The sequence below is a fragment of the Chanos chanos genome, chromosome 15, assembly GCF_902362185.1.
Source record: "Chanos chanos chromosome 15, fChaCha1.1, whole genome shotgun sequence".
In the NCBI taxonomy this organism is placed as follows: domain Eukaryota; kingdom Metazoa; phylum Chordata; class Actinopteri; order Gonorynchiformes; family Chanidae; genus Chanos; species Chanos chanos.
The window spans coordinates 16,242,366-16,260,309 of NC_044509.1; the positions used below are offsets into that span (position 1 = coordinate 16,242,366).

The following is a 17,944-nucleotide window of genomic DNA, read 5'->3' on the forward strand; positions in this document are numbered from 1 at the left end:
ATTAATATGAACGACAATACACTTACAGTGAATTAAACAGAGCTGGTTAACAGATGGTGTAATCTGTGGTCGTGTCAGTAGGTTTTATGAATGCAGATATTGTGAATATGTGCAGGTGACAGACAGCTCTGGTCCCGCCTTGCCCTCTGTTTCTCTCCCTTCACTGTGTCAGTCACATGTGGGGATGGTCTAACTGCAAGCCCAGGCACCGTGTGGGATACCTCTGATAAATTCCACATTATAAACACTACTCATTTCTATCATAGATTTGATGAAATCCAAAGATGAATAATCATTGCAGCCTTTGGATTTCATGACATGTGATTTCCCCAGTAAAACAAACAAACAAAAATTGAACTCAGTATAACAGAATCAACTCAAGAATTCAGTTTAAACAAAAAAAAAAAAAATGGAGTGAAGTAACAAGAATACAGTTTTTACAGCAAATCGAAGTGGTCCATGAAGGTATGGCAAAAGGACAGGCTTATTGTATGTAATTCATGACCATTGTTTTATGTTCTTTTCTTTTGTTTTTAGAGATTAACAATGGTGTTGGCAGCACAGAGGAACTGTCCATCTTCACTGAGAATGGATATGACTCCCACAGACACAGTGGCATTGCCCGCTGACGGAAAACGGATCTGACTCCGACAGACGTGACAGTGTTGCCCGCTGACGGAGAACAGATATGACCCCCCATAGCCATCACACACAGATCTGGCTTTTAATTTTCACAAATTTTAGATGAGCGTACTTGAAATGTTTTTGAATCACTGAATGACTGACAGACTGGGGACTCCTCCCTGAGACAGATGTTTTTAAAGGTGTGAAGAGTGGACATGCAGTGGACCAGAAGAGAGAAAGAGTATTTAAAGTCTGTGCCAGTCACTATGGCTTGGACCTTCTTTTAAACTGTAAATCTGCTTTTTTCCCCCTCTCCGATTATATCTCTTACCATTGATCAGTAAGGAGTTTACTAACGGATTTATGGAAAAAGGACAGATGAACAGTGTTGATTGGATGGACATGCCGATATAAACGACATTTCTGATCTCTTCGCCTGAGGGTGAATATTCAGTATTTTGGATCCGCACAGACGACCGAAATCTAACACCTTTCCTCTGCTTCCACTTCTACTTTTACTTTTTTGTTTTGTTTTTTTTAGCAGACTGCTATTTGTACAGAATATGAATGTGTCGGATCATGACTTTGTTGCCTTAATTTCTTTCTTTGACGGTTTGGTCTGTAATTAAGAGGACAGTGAGTTAGTGTTGTATTTTGTGGACTGAGGCTTTTAGAAGACAATCACCATGCATCAAAATTGGTCACAAAAAGGATCTATAAGTGGCTTACTATTAATTCATGTATTTCTGTAAAATGCATTTTAGCTCCAGGCCACACTGAGATGAACAATGGACATTTCCCTGTCTAAAGGGAAACCATGTAAAAGTGTATGATTTGTAGTTACATGTAGTTATTTTAAGTGTAAGTAACCTCGACCGACTGTATAAATGTAAATATATATATTTTTTTTACTTTAATGTGCTATTCTCCATGGTATTGAAAAATCAGAAAACAAAATGCGATAGTCAACTCTCAGTCATTCGGACAAACTTTTCCCAGGCCCACACGTTTGGTTTCATATCACCTAATAACTGAATCCACAGTTCTCACCCAGTATCATACAGAAACCACTGCGAACATCATTCTAATGTTGTAACATCAATGTGTGTAATTGCCAACTTATGATTGCCAGTGTTGTAGAGGTACATTTGAACACTATATGCCAAAATAGCAATAACTGTATTTACAAATGCAGTGAGATGCAGGTTAAAAAAAAAGTCATTAGAAACACCTGATATGAAGTCCTGGCTAGAGCATCAGTAGGCTGTGCCATCTACAGTTTTCTGTTTTGCAAACCAATTGTCCTAAACTGGAATGCCTCACTGAAAATGGTTGAACCTTTATAGAGGGTTGATTTTATATAGACTGTGGAAAATGAGCCAAGAATTACTGTGCTTATAAATAAAATAATCAAAGACAGACACACTGCTTCAGAGCCTTGGCTTCATTTACAAGTTATGTTTTGCATACATGTCTCCACAAAGAAAATGTTGCAGAAAAAATATCACTCCATTGTTTCAACCATACCTAGGGTTTGTTATTTAATGCTGTTAAAATATTATTTGAATAATATTATAATATTGTATAATACATCATACAGTATTGCATTACATATGATATATACAAAATGTAGTAACATTCTACAGTATAAATGAACATTTATTTCGTTCACATATAACGTGATTAATTTCTTTGTGTTTTCTGGACAGCGCCATAACTAAAATTAATTGCTGCCTTTCTATTGGCTGATACCGGCTGCGACTGTTAAATGCCATCTTGACTTCAAAGTGAGAACGTGCTCCTCAGTCCACAGGGGGCGGGAGAATGGAGTTTCGACAAAATACTGAATTGATGTACAGTTCAGCCCGCCCCTCGCCCAATGAGTGCTGGGATAGGCTCCAGCACCCCTGCGACCCTAATTAGGATAAGCGGAATAGGATATAATAATGTATGAATGAATGAATGAATATAGTTCGTTCTTATTTTGACGTAAGCACTCTTGAACAAGTTTTGAACAAATATGGTGGCAATTGACATGGTGAGTTACATTAGTTTCATTTCGAGTCATGTTAATTAGCCTTCATTAAGCTAGTTCGTTGAGGCTTCGTTCTGTGTTACATTATTGGCTTTTTTAATCGACCAGTGGTGTATTTAAACTTAATCATTCAGCGTTTCATCGATTTTGAATGTTCATTAAGCATATGCAGATTATGTCTTTGTTTATGTCGCTATATGTGGCAATACTTCAGACTACTCTTTAGAACTGATAGACGACAAGCTAATTGGTCTTGCTGGCGGCATTAGCATTTCTGGAATGTTCTTGCTAACTATGGAAGCCACGAGCTTCTGTGGTATTTCGTAATACCTTCGCAATTGTAGTAATTCATATTTCTGAACATTTTATAATTTCCTGTTTAAGATTTGTTCCATGCTTTCATATACACTGTATGAATAGTTTTGAAATTAAAATTGACACTAGAAGATAGCACCTTTTTCTACTGGGAATTACTGGGTGTGTCACACTAACACTACACTACAAGGATCTGCTTGAAAGTGTGACCGGGGACCGGGAAGTGTGATTTTCAACCGAAGAGAGTTTTATACGCAATCCCTTAGTAAACAGCAAGTATTGCACAGGTCTTTTATTGTAAAACAAGAGCACAGACATGGTTGAAGTGTAATGTAAGGGTAAAGTTCATTTAAATTTTATAAAAGCTTGTTGAAAACGTTTAAGTCGTTTCTGATAAACATTAAAACACTGATCAATAGAATTAGACCATTACCTGGGGAGCTGCACAGAAACAGGCGTGCTCCTAAGTTACACAGCATGTTTGGTAAACCTAGGTCAGCTAAAACAAGAGAAATGGTAAGCAGCCTTTTTGAAATCAGCTAAATCATTTTTTTTTTTGTTTTACCCCAACAACGTTACATTTTCGGGGCTACGGCTCCATAGGCCCCCATTCATTCTGGACTATCTCTTAAGTGCCCCTATGAAACAGGAAGTCCTGAGAGTTTGAAATTCTCTATGTATTTAGAAATCCTCTGATTTTACTCTGAAACAGCTTGAAAATGGTGCAGTTATCAGGTGAAAATCTAAAGATTCCTGGGCTGGGCTAAGTCTTTTACGTTTCAAGATCCTAATAACGCCTCTGTGTATATATATTGCTAACTTTGCTGAAAGTTGTAATATTTTTACCGTGTTTAAACTGGTAAAGTACATCTGTTGTAAATAGAGCACTATAAGCCTTGTTTCTTTTTGGTGAGAATTGGATTTTACTGATGATCATCCAGAGGAAACTGCACGCAGAAGACTCCAGTTGAGCGTCCGTTGGATTCACCTGCTGAACTATTTTTGCGTGGTATGGTTGAATGGTTCGCACACACAAATATGCACATTCACTGTTCACTTACAATTCACACTCAGACTATTTATTTATTTATTTATTTATTTCATAAGGGTGTATCCAACATTTTAGTTGTCTGCTGGCTAATTAATACTACAGTTGTGATCTAATGTCCAATTTGCCCAGGTGCGTTTGGGGTTTTTTATTTGAGGGGAGTATAAATGTTATATTTTTCATCCAGTTCATTTGTGTGTTTGTTCATTTATTTAATTTATCACTAAATTTTCTCAATAACTTTATTTTGTCAATTAACAAAACAACATGTTTCATTCAGAACACTGCGTCTACTCCTCATCTTCCAGTGGGTCTAGACATGTACCTAGTGCGTTACATATAGAATTGTGCACACTTTTTATTTGTAGAAAAGCAGTTATTATGACAGTGTTTTGGGCATCATCTTGCCAAGAATATGAGTAAGCTGAATTCAGTGTGTACTCTTAAGCTTGTTAATTTTACCTGTAGTTCTTTTTGCTATTTACTACCCCTCTTGCTTTTAAAAAAAATCTGCTTCCTCATAGGTCTAACAGGTAGGGTACACATGGGTAAAGCGCACAGTGACTGACTGGTCTCCAGCCAGTCACCTGTTATGAATGGCTCTAATGGAACCAATTTCAAGATAAAGACAACAAAGAGGGAAAATAACATTGCCATTTTCCATCTGGACGGCTGTCCTCTGGATCTGCTGACGGACACTGATAAAATGAAGACTTAAACTGTAAGCCAGACCTTCGTCTGCTGCTGAAAGAACCAAATCAGCCAAAGGCAGGGAAAGAAACAACAAGCAGAGAAAAATGCTGACGTGGACTTTGATTGTCTGGGGTTGACGATTAGAAGTCCAGTTGTGGAGATTTCAGTTCCGCCTGAAATGTCTCCAGTAACTCCATGTGCAATACAGTCATTCTCCAGATGCTTTGGAGAGAATCAGCCATGTACCAGCTACTGAGTGGGAGCTGCCTGGGGCGCCCATGTTTGACATAGAGGTGACAGAGGGCTTTTTGGAGGAGTCAGATACCCTCTCTGTAAACAGTTTTTCATGGCTGGAAGGCAGAATTTCTCAGTGCTCAGGTGAGGACAGTGGCTGGGAAGAGCTGACAGTGATCTCTACCAGTGAGAGCATCAGCCCAAGGATCAGCAAATGGAAGAGCCTAGAGTGGAGGAACAGCCTGAGCAGGTGGTAGAGGAAGAGCCGGAATGGCCCAGATCACATCAGTCTTAGAACCCAGAGGAGTGACATCATACACTTACAACTGGAATTGTGACTGGAATGAGAAAAAAGCTAAAAATTCTTCTTGGGTTTGAGTTTTTTTTTCTTATCTGTTTTATCATTTGACAGGAGGGACATTTAAACATGTCTCCAAAAGTCAAGATCCATGACACATAGGGCTGTAAATATTTTGCAATAGAACTGAAAAGTGCAGTTCTGTAGTCCTTGGCTTGGCTCATAGTGTACGTATAGTGAACCTCGGATTTTTGCCCTCAAACATGATGCTACATCAAAGGGAATACATATCTTTACCAAAGGTGTGCATTCCACACTGTTTGTGCTTTTGATCAATAAGAGGAACGTTGATCACAATTTGAAGCAAGTACACCTTTTCCTTTTCATTTCTCACTGTGAGAACACATATGAACCATGCTAATCATGCAGTATGTGTATACTTTGTCTAAACTCTAATCTTCTTGGTTTTCTGATATGGAAGTAGCTGCACATTGATCTGGAGAAGGTCAGAGTGGTCGGTCGTCATTTTGCAGTCATTGTGTTTCTTTTTCTGCTGAATTGGCATGCTCCAGCGACGGTGCCCTTGTTCAGGTATAGTTTTCTTACACTGATTTTATAAAGGAATAACTTCAAAGTTACTGGTGCTCAGACTTCGTTTTTTTGTGATCATTTTCGTGAGGAACCTTAAAAGTAAAATGATGTTTAGATTTACTTCACTCATTGTCATTAAGAAGAGCCTTAACACAACCTGTTGTTCATGTTTAATTTTCTTACACTCAGTTCCTCAAAAAAGCTTTGAGTAAAAGGTCCTGAGGGTTAGTTTTCTTTCATTCAGTTTTATTTAAATAAAAAAGGAGGAAAAACTTCAATTCTCAGTTGGTTCAACCTTCTTTCAAGCCAAACCGTGATTGTTAGGATATGATGGTAGTAGATTAGGGAAAGGCACTGACATACACATGAGATGCTGGAGGGTGCTGCCTACCTGGGTTTGCTGTCTCTCTAAGGAGAGAACTGACAAGCTCTCGCAAGAGAGAGGAGGTCGAGACATCCTCACTGGTTTTGAAGGCAAACCTGTAAACTCTAGATAGTCATCCATATTTTCATTTCAATATTCCTCTCTGGATGTACAGTTTTGTTTCCTGAACTCTTTTTGTTTTTGATATTTTGTTCACTCATTAAATTGCCACCGTTACCAGTGAACTGAAAAGCCACAGCTTGGGCTGGCCGAGCCGTGGTGGTGCCTTTGATCGGCCTTTTGGAGAAACGCCCCCGGGTTCAGCCGTGTAATCCCCCAGGCATCTCTTTAGTTAAATACTCATACACACATAGACAGGAGTGCTCACACGTGACACGCAACACATAGGGTGGTATCGGGTTAGGTGGTCGGTCTCAACTAGATTAGTTAGTGTATTTTGCTAGACAATGAGCATTGATTCATTTAGATAGGTGCCTGACATTTTTCCCCCTAATGGTGATTGAATCCAAACTCTGGCACAAAAACTGAGGTTTAAACTGAACTGTGAACAGGGTGAACCATTACACCTGTTATAGCAATTTTCGTTTTACATATTGAATTAAGATTTATGTTTAAGATATGAATAATTGTGACTGATAGTTTTGAATGTATATTTATGTTTCACGTGCCTAACGTTGTGTTTGATGCCACGTAAGAGGGCAAAATCTATATGACGTAGGGCACAGTTGAATTTTGGGATTGAGCCGATGGAAAAGAGGAGCTTGGTTAAATACACTATTTTGACCACGATTCTCCTCACCAGTTCATGTTGTAACCAGTTTTTTGTTAAGTATGACTACAAGGATTAATTTACAACCACTTTTCATTCAACTTTTGTTGCTGTAAACGGACAAAATAAATGATATCAGCGATACCCAAGGCGAGCGAGAAGTGTGCGTTAATCCAGCCAAGCTTGTACGTTTTTCCATGGCATGGACACAGCACTTCTAATGAAATGTATCGCTCAGCAACACTTGGGCTGAAGTGCTCCAAGATGTGATTATGACTGAATACTCCAGCTAATCTAATGAATGTGACACTATGGCAGTAAGGCCTAGATGGTGGTATGATCATTTCCTCTTTAACAGATAAAACTCCACTTCTCTATTATAAACCACTATGACAAGTTTTAATACATTTTTTCTCAATGTCATAAAATACAGTGCCTGTTATCAGACAATATCAGGTGTTTCACATTTTGATTTCATGTTTACCAAATGTCAGGTGAATTCTAATTATTGGTTTAATTATTGTGTAGTTCATCTAGGATGTTCTGCTGATGGGAATGACATTTATTAATTATTATTATGGGCACCTTTGACCTCTCTCCATGTTACAATTACCCATTTTTTTCCCTGGTTATTTATAAGCCTGGAGCAGTTTATTTTGATGAACTTAAGACTCCAGCACCTCATAATGTGAGTGTCTTAAATGTCTACAGCGCTGATGAAGTCAAACATGCTGAACTTCCTGGTGAGTTTCACACTCTCTGAACTGGCTGAAGTTTGGATACCAAGTAAGTAATAATCATAAATGTTCCAATGAAGACTGAACCGCTGCTGGGATATGGTGACACAGCAACAAATGATGTTGCTGCCATAAAATAAATGACGCATTTGAATTGTATAAATTATGAATTTGGATAAATTCATAATTTGTTTTCAGACTTCATTATCGCGACACTGAAATGTTTCCTTTAGAGGAACAAGCCTTTGCCTGACCACGTGGCATACTCTGCTGTATGTAGGTGTGTCTTTTAGTACAGGGCTTTAAGTTGACATAGTGCAACATGTTCCTAGTTTTTCACTGCAAAACAAAAAAAATTCCCTCTCCTTTTCCAGATGTAGGCAGCATAGCCTCGTATCAGTATCTGAGATTTCAGATCCAGCAGTGTCCCCCCCTGTGTCGTCCCCCCTGTGTCAACCTCCCTCAGCCAACCCTCAACACGCTCCTACTGCTGTTACCTCTCAGACCTGCCCAGCCCTGCACCACTCGGGTACTGAGTCCTGCGCTCAGAGCCAGTTTCCTCCTGTATTTCCATGTACATGTTCTGGACTGCAGAACTTACATGTATATTTTTAAAACAGATATTTTCCAGAGCTGTTTTTGATTGGAGAACTGAAACACTATCATACTATAATGCAGAGCAGTGCATAAAACAGGAGATTAATATCTTTCTCACTGTCATGGGCGGGGGGGGCACAGTAGCGCAGTGAGCCAGGCGTCCAGGGTCCTTTCTGTGTGGAGTTTGCATGTTCCCCCCGTGTTTGGCTGGGTTTCCTCCAGAAGAGCCGGTTTCCTCCTACAGTCCAAAGACATGTAAGTCAGGCAAATTACAAAAGGTGAGATGCTAAATTGCTCCTAGGTGCGAATATGTTTGTCTGTGTCGCCCAATGAATGCTTTGATAGGCTCCAGCAGCCTCCACGACCCTAATTAGGACAAGTGGCTTAGAAAAGGAATGAATGTCATGGGCTGTTTTCTGTCTTTTCCTAACTGAGAATGTCATGTGCTACAATGGACAACTGATGGTGCTGTTGAGCAGTTAAGCACCGGATTCAGTGCTGCTCTCTGACTGGAGTCAGTGTTTCACCTGGTTCAGACACTGCCCACATATCATTTCATCTAGCCATCAACCAGACTCTTCCTGCTGGACAATAAGGAGTCTAAAATAAAAACTGTGTAAACGCTTTGCTCTCCCCTGCCGTCCTCAGTGTGAAGTAACGAGGTGTTTAGTAATTGAAAAAGGGGCACCGTTACGGGAAACAGATCCAAGTCTGTCAGGGAGTACAGACTTTCCACCAGTTTCCTAACGTTTAAGGAGTCTCGCCACCGATTTTCCAGAGATTTCTCTCTCATACTGTGCAAAAATCGGGGACTTTTCCAGTTGCAGAAATACTGGTTTGGGTGAGAGTTGTGCAGCGGGGCTCTGGTTTGGGTGAGAGTTGTGCACGGGGGCTCTGGTTTGGGTGAGAGTTGTGCAGCGGGGCACTGGTTTGGGTGAGAGTTGTGCAGCGGGGCACTGGTTTGGGTGAGAGTTGTGCAGCGGGGCACTGGTTTGGGTGAGAGTTGTGCAGCGGGGCACTGGTTTGGGTGAGAGTTGTGCAGCGGGGCACTGGTTTGGGTGAGAGTTGTGCAGCGGGACACTGGTTTGGGCGAGAGTTGTGTGTTGGGGCACTGGTTTGGGCGAGAGTTGTGTGTTGGGGCACTGGTTTGGGCGAGAGTTGTGTGTTGGGGCACTGGTTTGGGTGAGAGTTGTGTGTTGGGGCACTGGTTTGGGTGAGAGTTGTGCAGCGGGGCACTGGTTTGGGTGAGAGTTGTGCAGCGGGGCACTGGTTTGGGTGAGAGTTGTGCAGCGGGGCACTGGTTTGGGTGAGAGTTGTGCAGCGGGGCACTGGTTTGGGTGAGAGTTGTGCACGGGGGCACTGGTTTGGGTGAGAGTTGTGCAGCGGGGCACTGGTTTGGGTGAGAGTTGTGCAGCGGGGCACTGGTTTGGGTGAGAGTTGTGCAGCGGGATACTGGTTTGGGTGAGAGTTGTGCAGCGGGACACTGGTTTGGGTGAGAGTTGTGCAGCGGGGCACTGGTTTGGGCGAGAGTTGTGCAGCGGGGCACTGGTTTGGGCGAGAGTTGTGCAGCGGGGCACTGGTTTGGGTGAGAGTTGTGCACGGGGGCTCTGGTTTGGGTGAGAGTTGTGCACGGGGGCTCTGGTTTGGGTGAGAGTTGTGCACGGGGGCTCTGGTTTGGGTGAGAGTTGTGCAGCGGGGCACTGGTTTGGGTGAGAGTTGTGCAGCGGGGCACTGGTTTGGGTGAGAGTTGTGCAGCGGGGCACTGGTTTGGGTGAGAGTTGTGCAGCGGGGCACTGGTTTGGGTGAGAGTTGTGTGTTGGGGCACTGGTTTGGGCGAGAGTTGTGTGTTGGGGCACTGGTTTGGGCGAGAGTTGTGTGTTGGGGCACTGGTTTGGGTGAGAGTTGTGTGTTGGGGCACTGGTTTGGGTGAGAGTTGTGTGTTGGGGCACTGGTTTGGGTGAGAGTTGTGTGTTGGGGCACTGGTTTGGGTGAGAGTTGTGCAGCGGGGCACTGGTTTGGGTGAGAGTTGTGCAGCGGGGCACTGGTTTGGGTGAGAGTTGTGCAGCGGGGCACTGGTTTGGTTGAGAGTTGTGTGTTGGGGCACTGGTTTGGTTGAGAGTTGTGTGTTGGGGCACTGGTTTGGGCGAGAGTTGTGTGTTGGGGCACTGGTTTGGGTGAGAGTTGTGTGTTGGGGCACTGGTTTGGGTGAGAGTTGTGTGTTGGGGCACTGGTTTGGGTGAGAGTTGTGCAGCGGGGCACTGGTTTGGGTGAGAGTTGTGCAGCGGGGCACTGGTTTGGGTGAGAGTTGTGCAGCGGGGCACTGGTTTGGTTGAGAGTTGTGCAGCGGGGCACTGGTTTGGTTGAGAGTTGTGTGTTGGGGCACTGGTTTGGGCGAGAGTTGTGTGTTGGGGCACTGGTTTGGGCGAGAGTTGTGTGTTGGGGCACTGGTTTGGGCGAGAGTTGTGTGTTGGGGCACTGGTTTGGGTGAGAGTTGTGTGTTGGGGCACTGGTTTGGGTGAGAGTTGTGCAGCGGGGCACTGGTTTGGGTGAGAGTTGTGCAGCGGGGCACTGGTTTGGGTGAGAGTTGTGCAGCGGGGCACTGGTTTGGGTGAGAGTTGTGCAGCGGGGCACTGGTTTGGGTGAGAGTTGTGCACGGGGGCTCTGAGGGATATTGACTCTGTAACAGGAGGCTGCTCGGCCCCTCCTCCGGCTGCTGCTGCTCCGGTTGTGCCTTTGAGGTCTTGAAGAAAACATGCGCAGTTACTGCAAAGGTACCTGTCTCCCCCACCGCACCACAGCGGGTTTTGACATGTGTTCAGTGACTTTACTGTGGTTAAATGAGGGATTAAAAAAAAAAAAGTTTGAAGTTCATTGGAAAGCAACCCACGTCCGTATACAAAACAAACTTTGAACTCTAGATTTTCATTTTATTTTTGTTTTTTTTTTCCTAATCCTCATTTGTTTTTTGCGGCTCCGATGTGTTTTGTTTTGATACTGGTTTAAACTCTAATACTTGTAAATGACTTGGTAATGTTACACAAAGCGTGTTTAAATGCCCCAAAATGTAATGCTTTTGAATAAATCATAAGAAATGGTCAAGGTTGTTAAAACATTGACACGTTACATTTTGTGGCATATGTAAAATTGTAGGTCGCTTTGGCTAAAAGCGTCTGCCAAATAACAAAATTGTAAAAGGATTTGACTGCGTGTCTTACTCGACCTCCTCAAGACCCCTCAACACGAGCCGTCAGCTCTTGATTTAGACTTCAGTCTTAGGTCAGGTGGAAAAAAACAAAACCAGAAAACGGGATGTATATTTTTTACACCCACCCTTCTGACAGCGAGTGCCTTTCGACCAAAATCTTGATTTTTGACCCTGTTTCAGAACTCACTTTTATTACCTAAGCTCCTCACACGCGTCTCTTTTCAGAAATCTCTGTGTCAAACTCTCCTCCGTGTTTATAGCTTCAGTACCACATGCTTGTCTGTTTTCAGTAATCTCTGTGTCGAACTCTCCTCTATGTTTATAGCTTCAGTACCACATGCTTGTCCCTTTTCAGAAATCTTAGCTCTCTCACTTCACCACCTCACTCATGTCTGTTTTCAGAAAACTCCCTTTACTTTTATCACTTATCACCTCACACATCTCTTTTCAGAAATCTCGCTCTCCTCTGGATTTTTGTCAGAGTAAAGTCACTCTGTCAGCTGGTTATTGTGTGGCCAGTGTTGACCATTTCTTTGTCATAACAGACTGTTGTTTTCTATATGTGTCTTAATAATTCATTTAAACATCATTTATGCCACTTACTGTTTGGCTGCTGTCAGTTACACAGTGTCATCTTTCCAAAACGAACCTCTCACGAAGTTGTCGTCAGAGTGGCGGAGTTCAGCGGATCAGGGTTTAGCAGGAGGTCAGTGGTTTTAACACCAGACACAGAGCAGTTTACTTTTATTTTTGTCATTTTTTTTTATTGCAGAAAATATTCCAGTTTCAGTTCAGCAGTTCTTTGATTACTGAGCATCTAAGAACTAATGTCTCTCTCACTCTCTCTTTCTTTCTCTCTTGCTCTCGCTCTCTCTGTCTCTGTCAAATCTTATTTACAATATATTTACAGTTCGTTAAGGATTTATTATGTGCAAAAACAACTGAGGAAAATACTTCGGATTCGCCTCCTTTTAACACAACAGATAATTGTAAAATGCGGACATGCTCTCTTTCTCTCACACACACACACACACACACATACACATATACAAACACGTACACACACACGGTGCATGGTAATGAGCCGCAAAACATTTCATTGCAAAACTTCACAGAGACCATCCGTGTGGTGTAAGACCATCCGTGGTCTAAGATGCACGGCTGCGCTACGTTAGAGCGAAGCCTGCAGCAGGTCTGTAGACGAGTCCTCCGGCCAAACTTGACACTGTCCTTAAGCTCAGACACGTACGCCCTCTTCACCACGGCCGCCCCGTGCTGTCAGAGGTGTAAAAGCAGAGGAAGTGGAGCGTTAGTCGGACAGGAACAGGCTGTGGTTAGGGTTGTGCTGTTGCTTGATTCTCACGGGTGTTGTCAGAGTCCTCTTTACTGTTGTCAGAGCAGTCTGACGCTATGTAACAGCCCGAGTCCCGCGGACAGTCGATCAGGTCTGCCTTCGCGTCGGCCGACGGAGACCTGGGCTCCTCCTCTGCATCGGCCTCTGTCTTAGGGGTGTCTGTGAAGCAGAGAAAGGCTCACATCTCTATGGGTCTCACAGAACACGTTTGTTCGGGAACTAGATATAGACTGAACGGGTTTTTGATGTGTTTGTGTGTGTGCGTGCGTGTGCGTGTCCGTGCGCGCGTGTGTGTGTGTGCGCGTTTTTTCCCGTCTGTCTCTTGATCGGTCAGATCAGTTAGAGCAGTCAGTGCTTTCCCTATGAACTTGACAATATTCTTAAGGTGTATGTTTTTTTGTAACTTGAAAACAAGATAACAGAACCTAAACCACATCCACTCACCACTGCTGAGCACATTTCCTGTCAGAAAGACAACTTTTGCATGATGGTCTCTATGTGAGCTGACTTTTTTTTTTTTTTAATTCTTTTTTTTTTTTTTTTGGTTGCTTGCTGAGTAGTTTTGTGTAATTGCAGTACATTGGTGTCAGGTTTTGGGATTATGCCCGTTGTCACCACTCAGACAGAGCAGGCTTCAGTTCTTAATCCAGGGGTCTCATCTGTGCCCTTTACCTCTGCCCACAGATCAGTTCCACTGGGTGTCGATGTGTAGGGCAATAAGGAGAGCCAGGCGTGAATTTAAAGTTCAACCTTTTTTTTTTCTACTGCATTTAAAGTGTAAGCAAGGTTACAGTGCACTACCCCAAACTCTTCGCAGGGTAAAGATGAGCCTACTTCGCACTAAGTTTTTGGCTTTTTTTTTTTTTTTTCGTTATGTGAAGGGTTGTATGAAACAGAACAACAGCAGAACAGCTCCTTAGCGTGTGAAGGATTGATGGCAGACAGTGTAGTGGTGTCCACTTTATTTACTGACTGACTGACTGACAGACAGTTTATTACATGTATATATATTTATTTAATAAGAATTGGATATTTTTTTAAATGTCTTTGATTCATATATTCATTTTCCTGCTCAAGGCATTATAAAATCATGGAGATGATTGAATAATAATAAAAGTCCTAAATTTTGCATGATAATTTATGCAGCCCAGCAAATTAGCAAATGCCCTCCAGTGCTACCTATGCTGGATTGTTTCTGAAATAATGTGTTTGAAACAGTAGAGTATAAATGTACGTCCAAATGTGTGTCTTTGCAGCCAGACATTGCTTGATTAAACGTCCTATGCAATTGCAGTAATCTGCGTTATATTATCGATACTTATATCATTCATTCACCACGTTGCCACAAAGTGTTTTCCTGGTTACCTTGTCTGAACCTATTTTTGTTTTTCTAGCACATTTATATTATCAGACCTCTCCATCAGTCTGTGTCCACAGTCCTGCTGATGTCAGCTCTGTGTGTGTGTGTGTGTATGTGTGTGTGTGTGTGTGTAGACTGGGTACTCACTGTCATTCTCCTGCAGGGCCTCTGAGGCAGCCAGCAGTCTGTGTCTCTGCTCAGGGTCAGTCACATTGAGCTCAATGAGGTGCTGTTCCTTCAGTTCCTTTAGGTCGTCCACTGTCTCATAGCCGTTCAGCATCAGAGAGGAGGCCAGGTCCTGCACAACCAAAAATCACCTCCTTTTCACTCTACTAATTCACACTCCTTATTTCTACAGCACCAAAAATCACCTCGCTTTGATTCAGTTTTTAACATGTCCCTACCACTTCACACCACTGTGTGAAAAGATGAGGAAGTATTCGTGGACTACGCTTGGACAAAACTCTCAGAATAAGCTGGGCACAAAAACGTGAGCGGTGATGCTGACTTATTTCTCGTGATTCATCCTCACGTGAGCTGTGGTGTCAAATCACAGAGCCACTTTTCATTTATGACACGTGAGCAGAAACTGTTCTAGCGAACAAAGACATCCAGATGCAGCTGCCCCAACAGCATCGTAGTTTTATCGTTTTTAAAGTTTTATAATCCCCTCTCCCCCATGTAATCTAGATTATATTTAAAGGAAACAATCAAACGGTGAAGCACCTCGAGATTGAGTCTCTCCAGGAGCTCCTGCAGCGTTTTCGGCCGAGGTCTTTTGCTCCTTCGGTGGGTCCGCAGCTGCTGAGGTGGGACCACTTCCTCCGGCAGCACATCCACGTAGATGAATTTAAAGTTGCCCACTCTGTTGTTCAGCATGCCTGTCCAGATACCCATCGGTGGCTTGCTGATAATGTCAATCACATCACCCACCTGAAGAATTTCAAGGAGAGACATGAAAGGCTTGCTGTGATGTCATACAAGTTAGGCAACAGGACCTTGGAATTACGGGAAATATTTTATTGCATCTCAGCATTCAGGCTTAGCCTTTAACTGAATGCTGATGGAATGGTTACCTTGAGTTTGAGGGACTCCGTGTCGTACGGACTTGGGACAAAGTCCGTGTGGACTTTGGCTTTTCCGCAGAACTGGCCTGTGTAGGGCAGATCCTCATCCAGCCTCAGACTGTCTCTGTTACTGGAACCATCAGATCCACTGGTTACGCCACCTAAACAACAGGCACAGCATTCATCAGCGTTAAATCTCCGTTTCTAAAACTAAATCATCTTTTAATTTAACCATTAAATCTCCAAATCTCCATTTCTAAAACCAAATCATCTTTTGATTTAGCCAGTCAGAGGAACAGTCAGTAACTGCCTGGTGAGCGGTCTTTTTTTTTTTTTTTTAATTTATTTTTTCAGTTATATGTTAACCAGCGGTGTGATTCATGTTATCTTGCTCCTGTCATGTTATCTGATCTTACTGATTTATTTACTTTGTCAATCATTTGTTTTGTTTGTGCTGGTTTTGTTCGTGATGGGATCTTAAGGCCAGGAAATGGTCATTGAATGTGACAAAGTGGTTTTCACACTGTAGCTATAGACTGCTGAAATCCTCAGTGACCTGAGAACTGCAGCCCGCAGAACTTACTGGATGAGCTCTGTCCGCTGTTTAAACTGTAGAGGCTTTCCAGTGAGTTGCTGGACCTCCTGCAGGCTTTGACTAAACCACTGCCGGTGTCCGTCTCTCTCTCATGCTCCAGGTCCTTGTCCACGTCTTCGCCCTGGGCAAACGCAACACGTCAACGCTCGGTATTAAAATGACTTACAATACAGAGCGGAAAAACGCAGCGGTTAAGACCAGAACGGTCACGAGCCATGCCAAAGCTGTTACGTGTTTAATTTCTAATGTGCCAAAGCGGCTCTGTCCCAGGTTAAGAGAGGGCACAGTCCTCCTCTGGCAAGCAAAGTCTTTAATCCCTCAGAGCGGCCTTGCCATTTATAACTCAGACATGGGAGGTGTGTGTAAGCCAACTATATGTACTCCCCAGCTGCTGTTTATAGTAAATAGGCAGTGACTTTCCTTTTCCTGTGTCTAAGAGAGACACAGTGGCCTTGCCATGAATATCCAGCTAATTATGGTGAGTGTTTGTGGTGTTACCTGTTTTTACAGAATGCAGCTGAAATGTAGATTCTCTCTAGAACGAGTGAAAACGTTTTATTCATTCATCCCTTAAACAAATTTCTAATTGCTTCTGAAGTATTTGCTTTGTAGCGACGTGTTACCTAATTGCCATAACTGTTTTTGTTTTTTATTTTTTGCCTTTACCCCCCCGAGTAAAAGGTTAACCAGAAGCTGTATGTTTTGTTGAAATCATCAGTTTCGGTGGAAAAAAAAAAGCTGAGACAGTCAGACCTCAAGCGTAACCACAGGTATGTTGACGGAATGTTAAGTGTGTTGCTTTGATCTCTGAAACATGTACCATCTCCTCAGACAGAGCCTTGGCGTATTTTCTCCCCATCCTCTTACGCATGGTCATTGAGATCGCCTTCACCCTCTTCCCTAGTCCACCGGCCTTATTCTGGTCCCCTTCATTCACCTCTCCGTCTGCTGACTGGACACACACACACACACACACACACACACAGAGATACTTGAAAATTCTAATTGTCTTTAGATCCACCAAACTTTAAGATCTCTTGAGGTTTAATTGTAAAATGTGTTACCTACTTTCTGAAAAATAATAGCACGCTCACATCTGTGACTTCTTGACAAACAGTTTGGCTGACACAAATTTTCAAGTGCGGATTGAGACAGAAATGCTGAAATCATACCGAATTCGCTCCATTCTCCTCTGGCTTGTCTCGGGCAGCGTGATGTCTGGAAATGTCAAATCTGCCAAAGCTGGCGGAGCGCTGGTGGAAGAAGAAGCCGGGTTACAACAGACGAGCTTTTTAGGGAAGAGCCAGTGTACACTACTTTCCCCCCCCCACACAAAAAAGCCTGAAGCAGACCCGGTTTCATTTTGTGATAAAACAGAGGATTTTCTAAGGTTGAACTTTTCACCTTCTGCATCAGTCCTTTTACCTGTCTAGGTACAACACAATCACTTTATCCTAATGTGTAAACAAAACCAGGCAGCTGTGATCAATATGCTTGACCAAATGATTTCATTTGACATTTTTCACACGTCTTTCTCATTTCACCAAAATTAGGCAAGGTTTCCATTTACTAAAAATAGCTGTCATAGGAAAATAAACAAACAAACAAACAAAAAATCCATCAACCTGGCTTACCTTTGGTTTATTTTTTGGTTTTTCTGAGACATTTGAGGGTTTCCTTTGAAGCATTTTTTTTTTTCAACTAAACGTTTTTTGTTGTTGTTGTTGTTGTTTGTTTTTTTTTTTAAATACGTCTAGAGAAAAACCTTCCTGTGCATGACCGAACACATCAGTGTCGCTATGAAGCAGCTAAGCGATGGAGCTGACTAGAGCACTTCCTCATACGGTGTACAGGATGTACGCTTTCTGACGTTCCACTTATCTTTGATCTGAGAGCTCAGTGTAGGTCATCGGTGGAAAAACAATCCACAACGATAATGTTCGTTTTCGGGAATAAACAGATTATGACTGTTTGTGATTTGCATCATTACAAAATTTTTGTGAATCAAAACCAAATCCAGAACTCCAGGTTTGTTGG

General features: G+C 42.6%; 2 protein-coding genes across 2 annotated transcripts in view; one reads left to right on the forward strand and one right to left on the reverse strand.

The window, feature by feature from the left end:
• gdpd5a (glycerophosphodiester phosphodiesterase domain containing 5a) overlaps positions 1-629 on the forward strand; it is a 17,563-nt gene extending 16,934 nt beyond the window's left edge. Inside the window, exon 16 of the mRNA XM_030792847.1 lies at positions 538-629. Within this exon, the coding sequence (XP_030648707.1) occupies positions 538-629 (92 nt within the window). The remainder of the gene's footprint in view (positions 1-537) is intronic.
• Positions 630-8,222: 7,593 nt separating this feature from the next.
• Positions 8,223-17,595, reverse strand: samsn1b (SAM domain, SH3 domain and nuclear localisation signals 1b). Its single transcript, XM_030792292.1, has 11 exons — positions 17,542-17,595; positions 17,080-17,160; positions 16,728-16,859; positions 15,896-16,028; positions 15,322-15,473; positions 14,972-15,178; positions 14,382-14,543; positions 12,895-13,027; positions 9,780-9,964; positions 8,445-8,564; positions 8,223-8,312 (listed from the first exon to the last, which is right to left on the reverse strand). The coding sequence occupies exons 1-11, from the start codon at positions 17,593-17,595 to the stop codon at positions 8,223-8,225; spliced, it is 1,449 nt and encodes a 482-aa protein (XP_030648152.1).
• Positions 17,596-17,944: the final 349 nt, after the last annotated feature.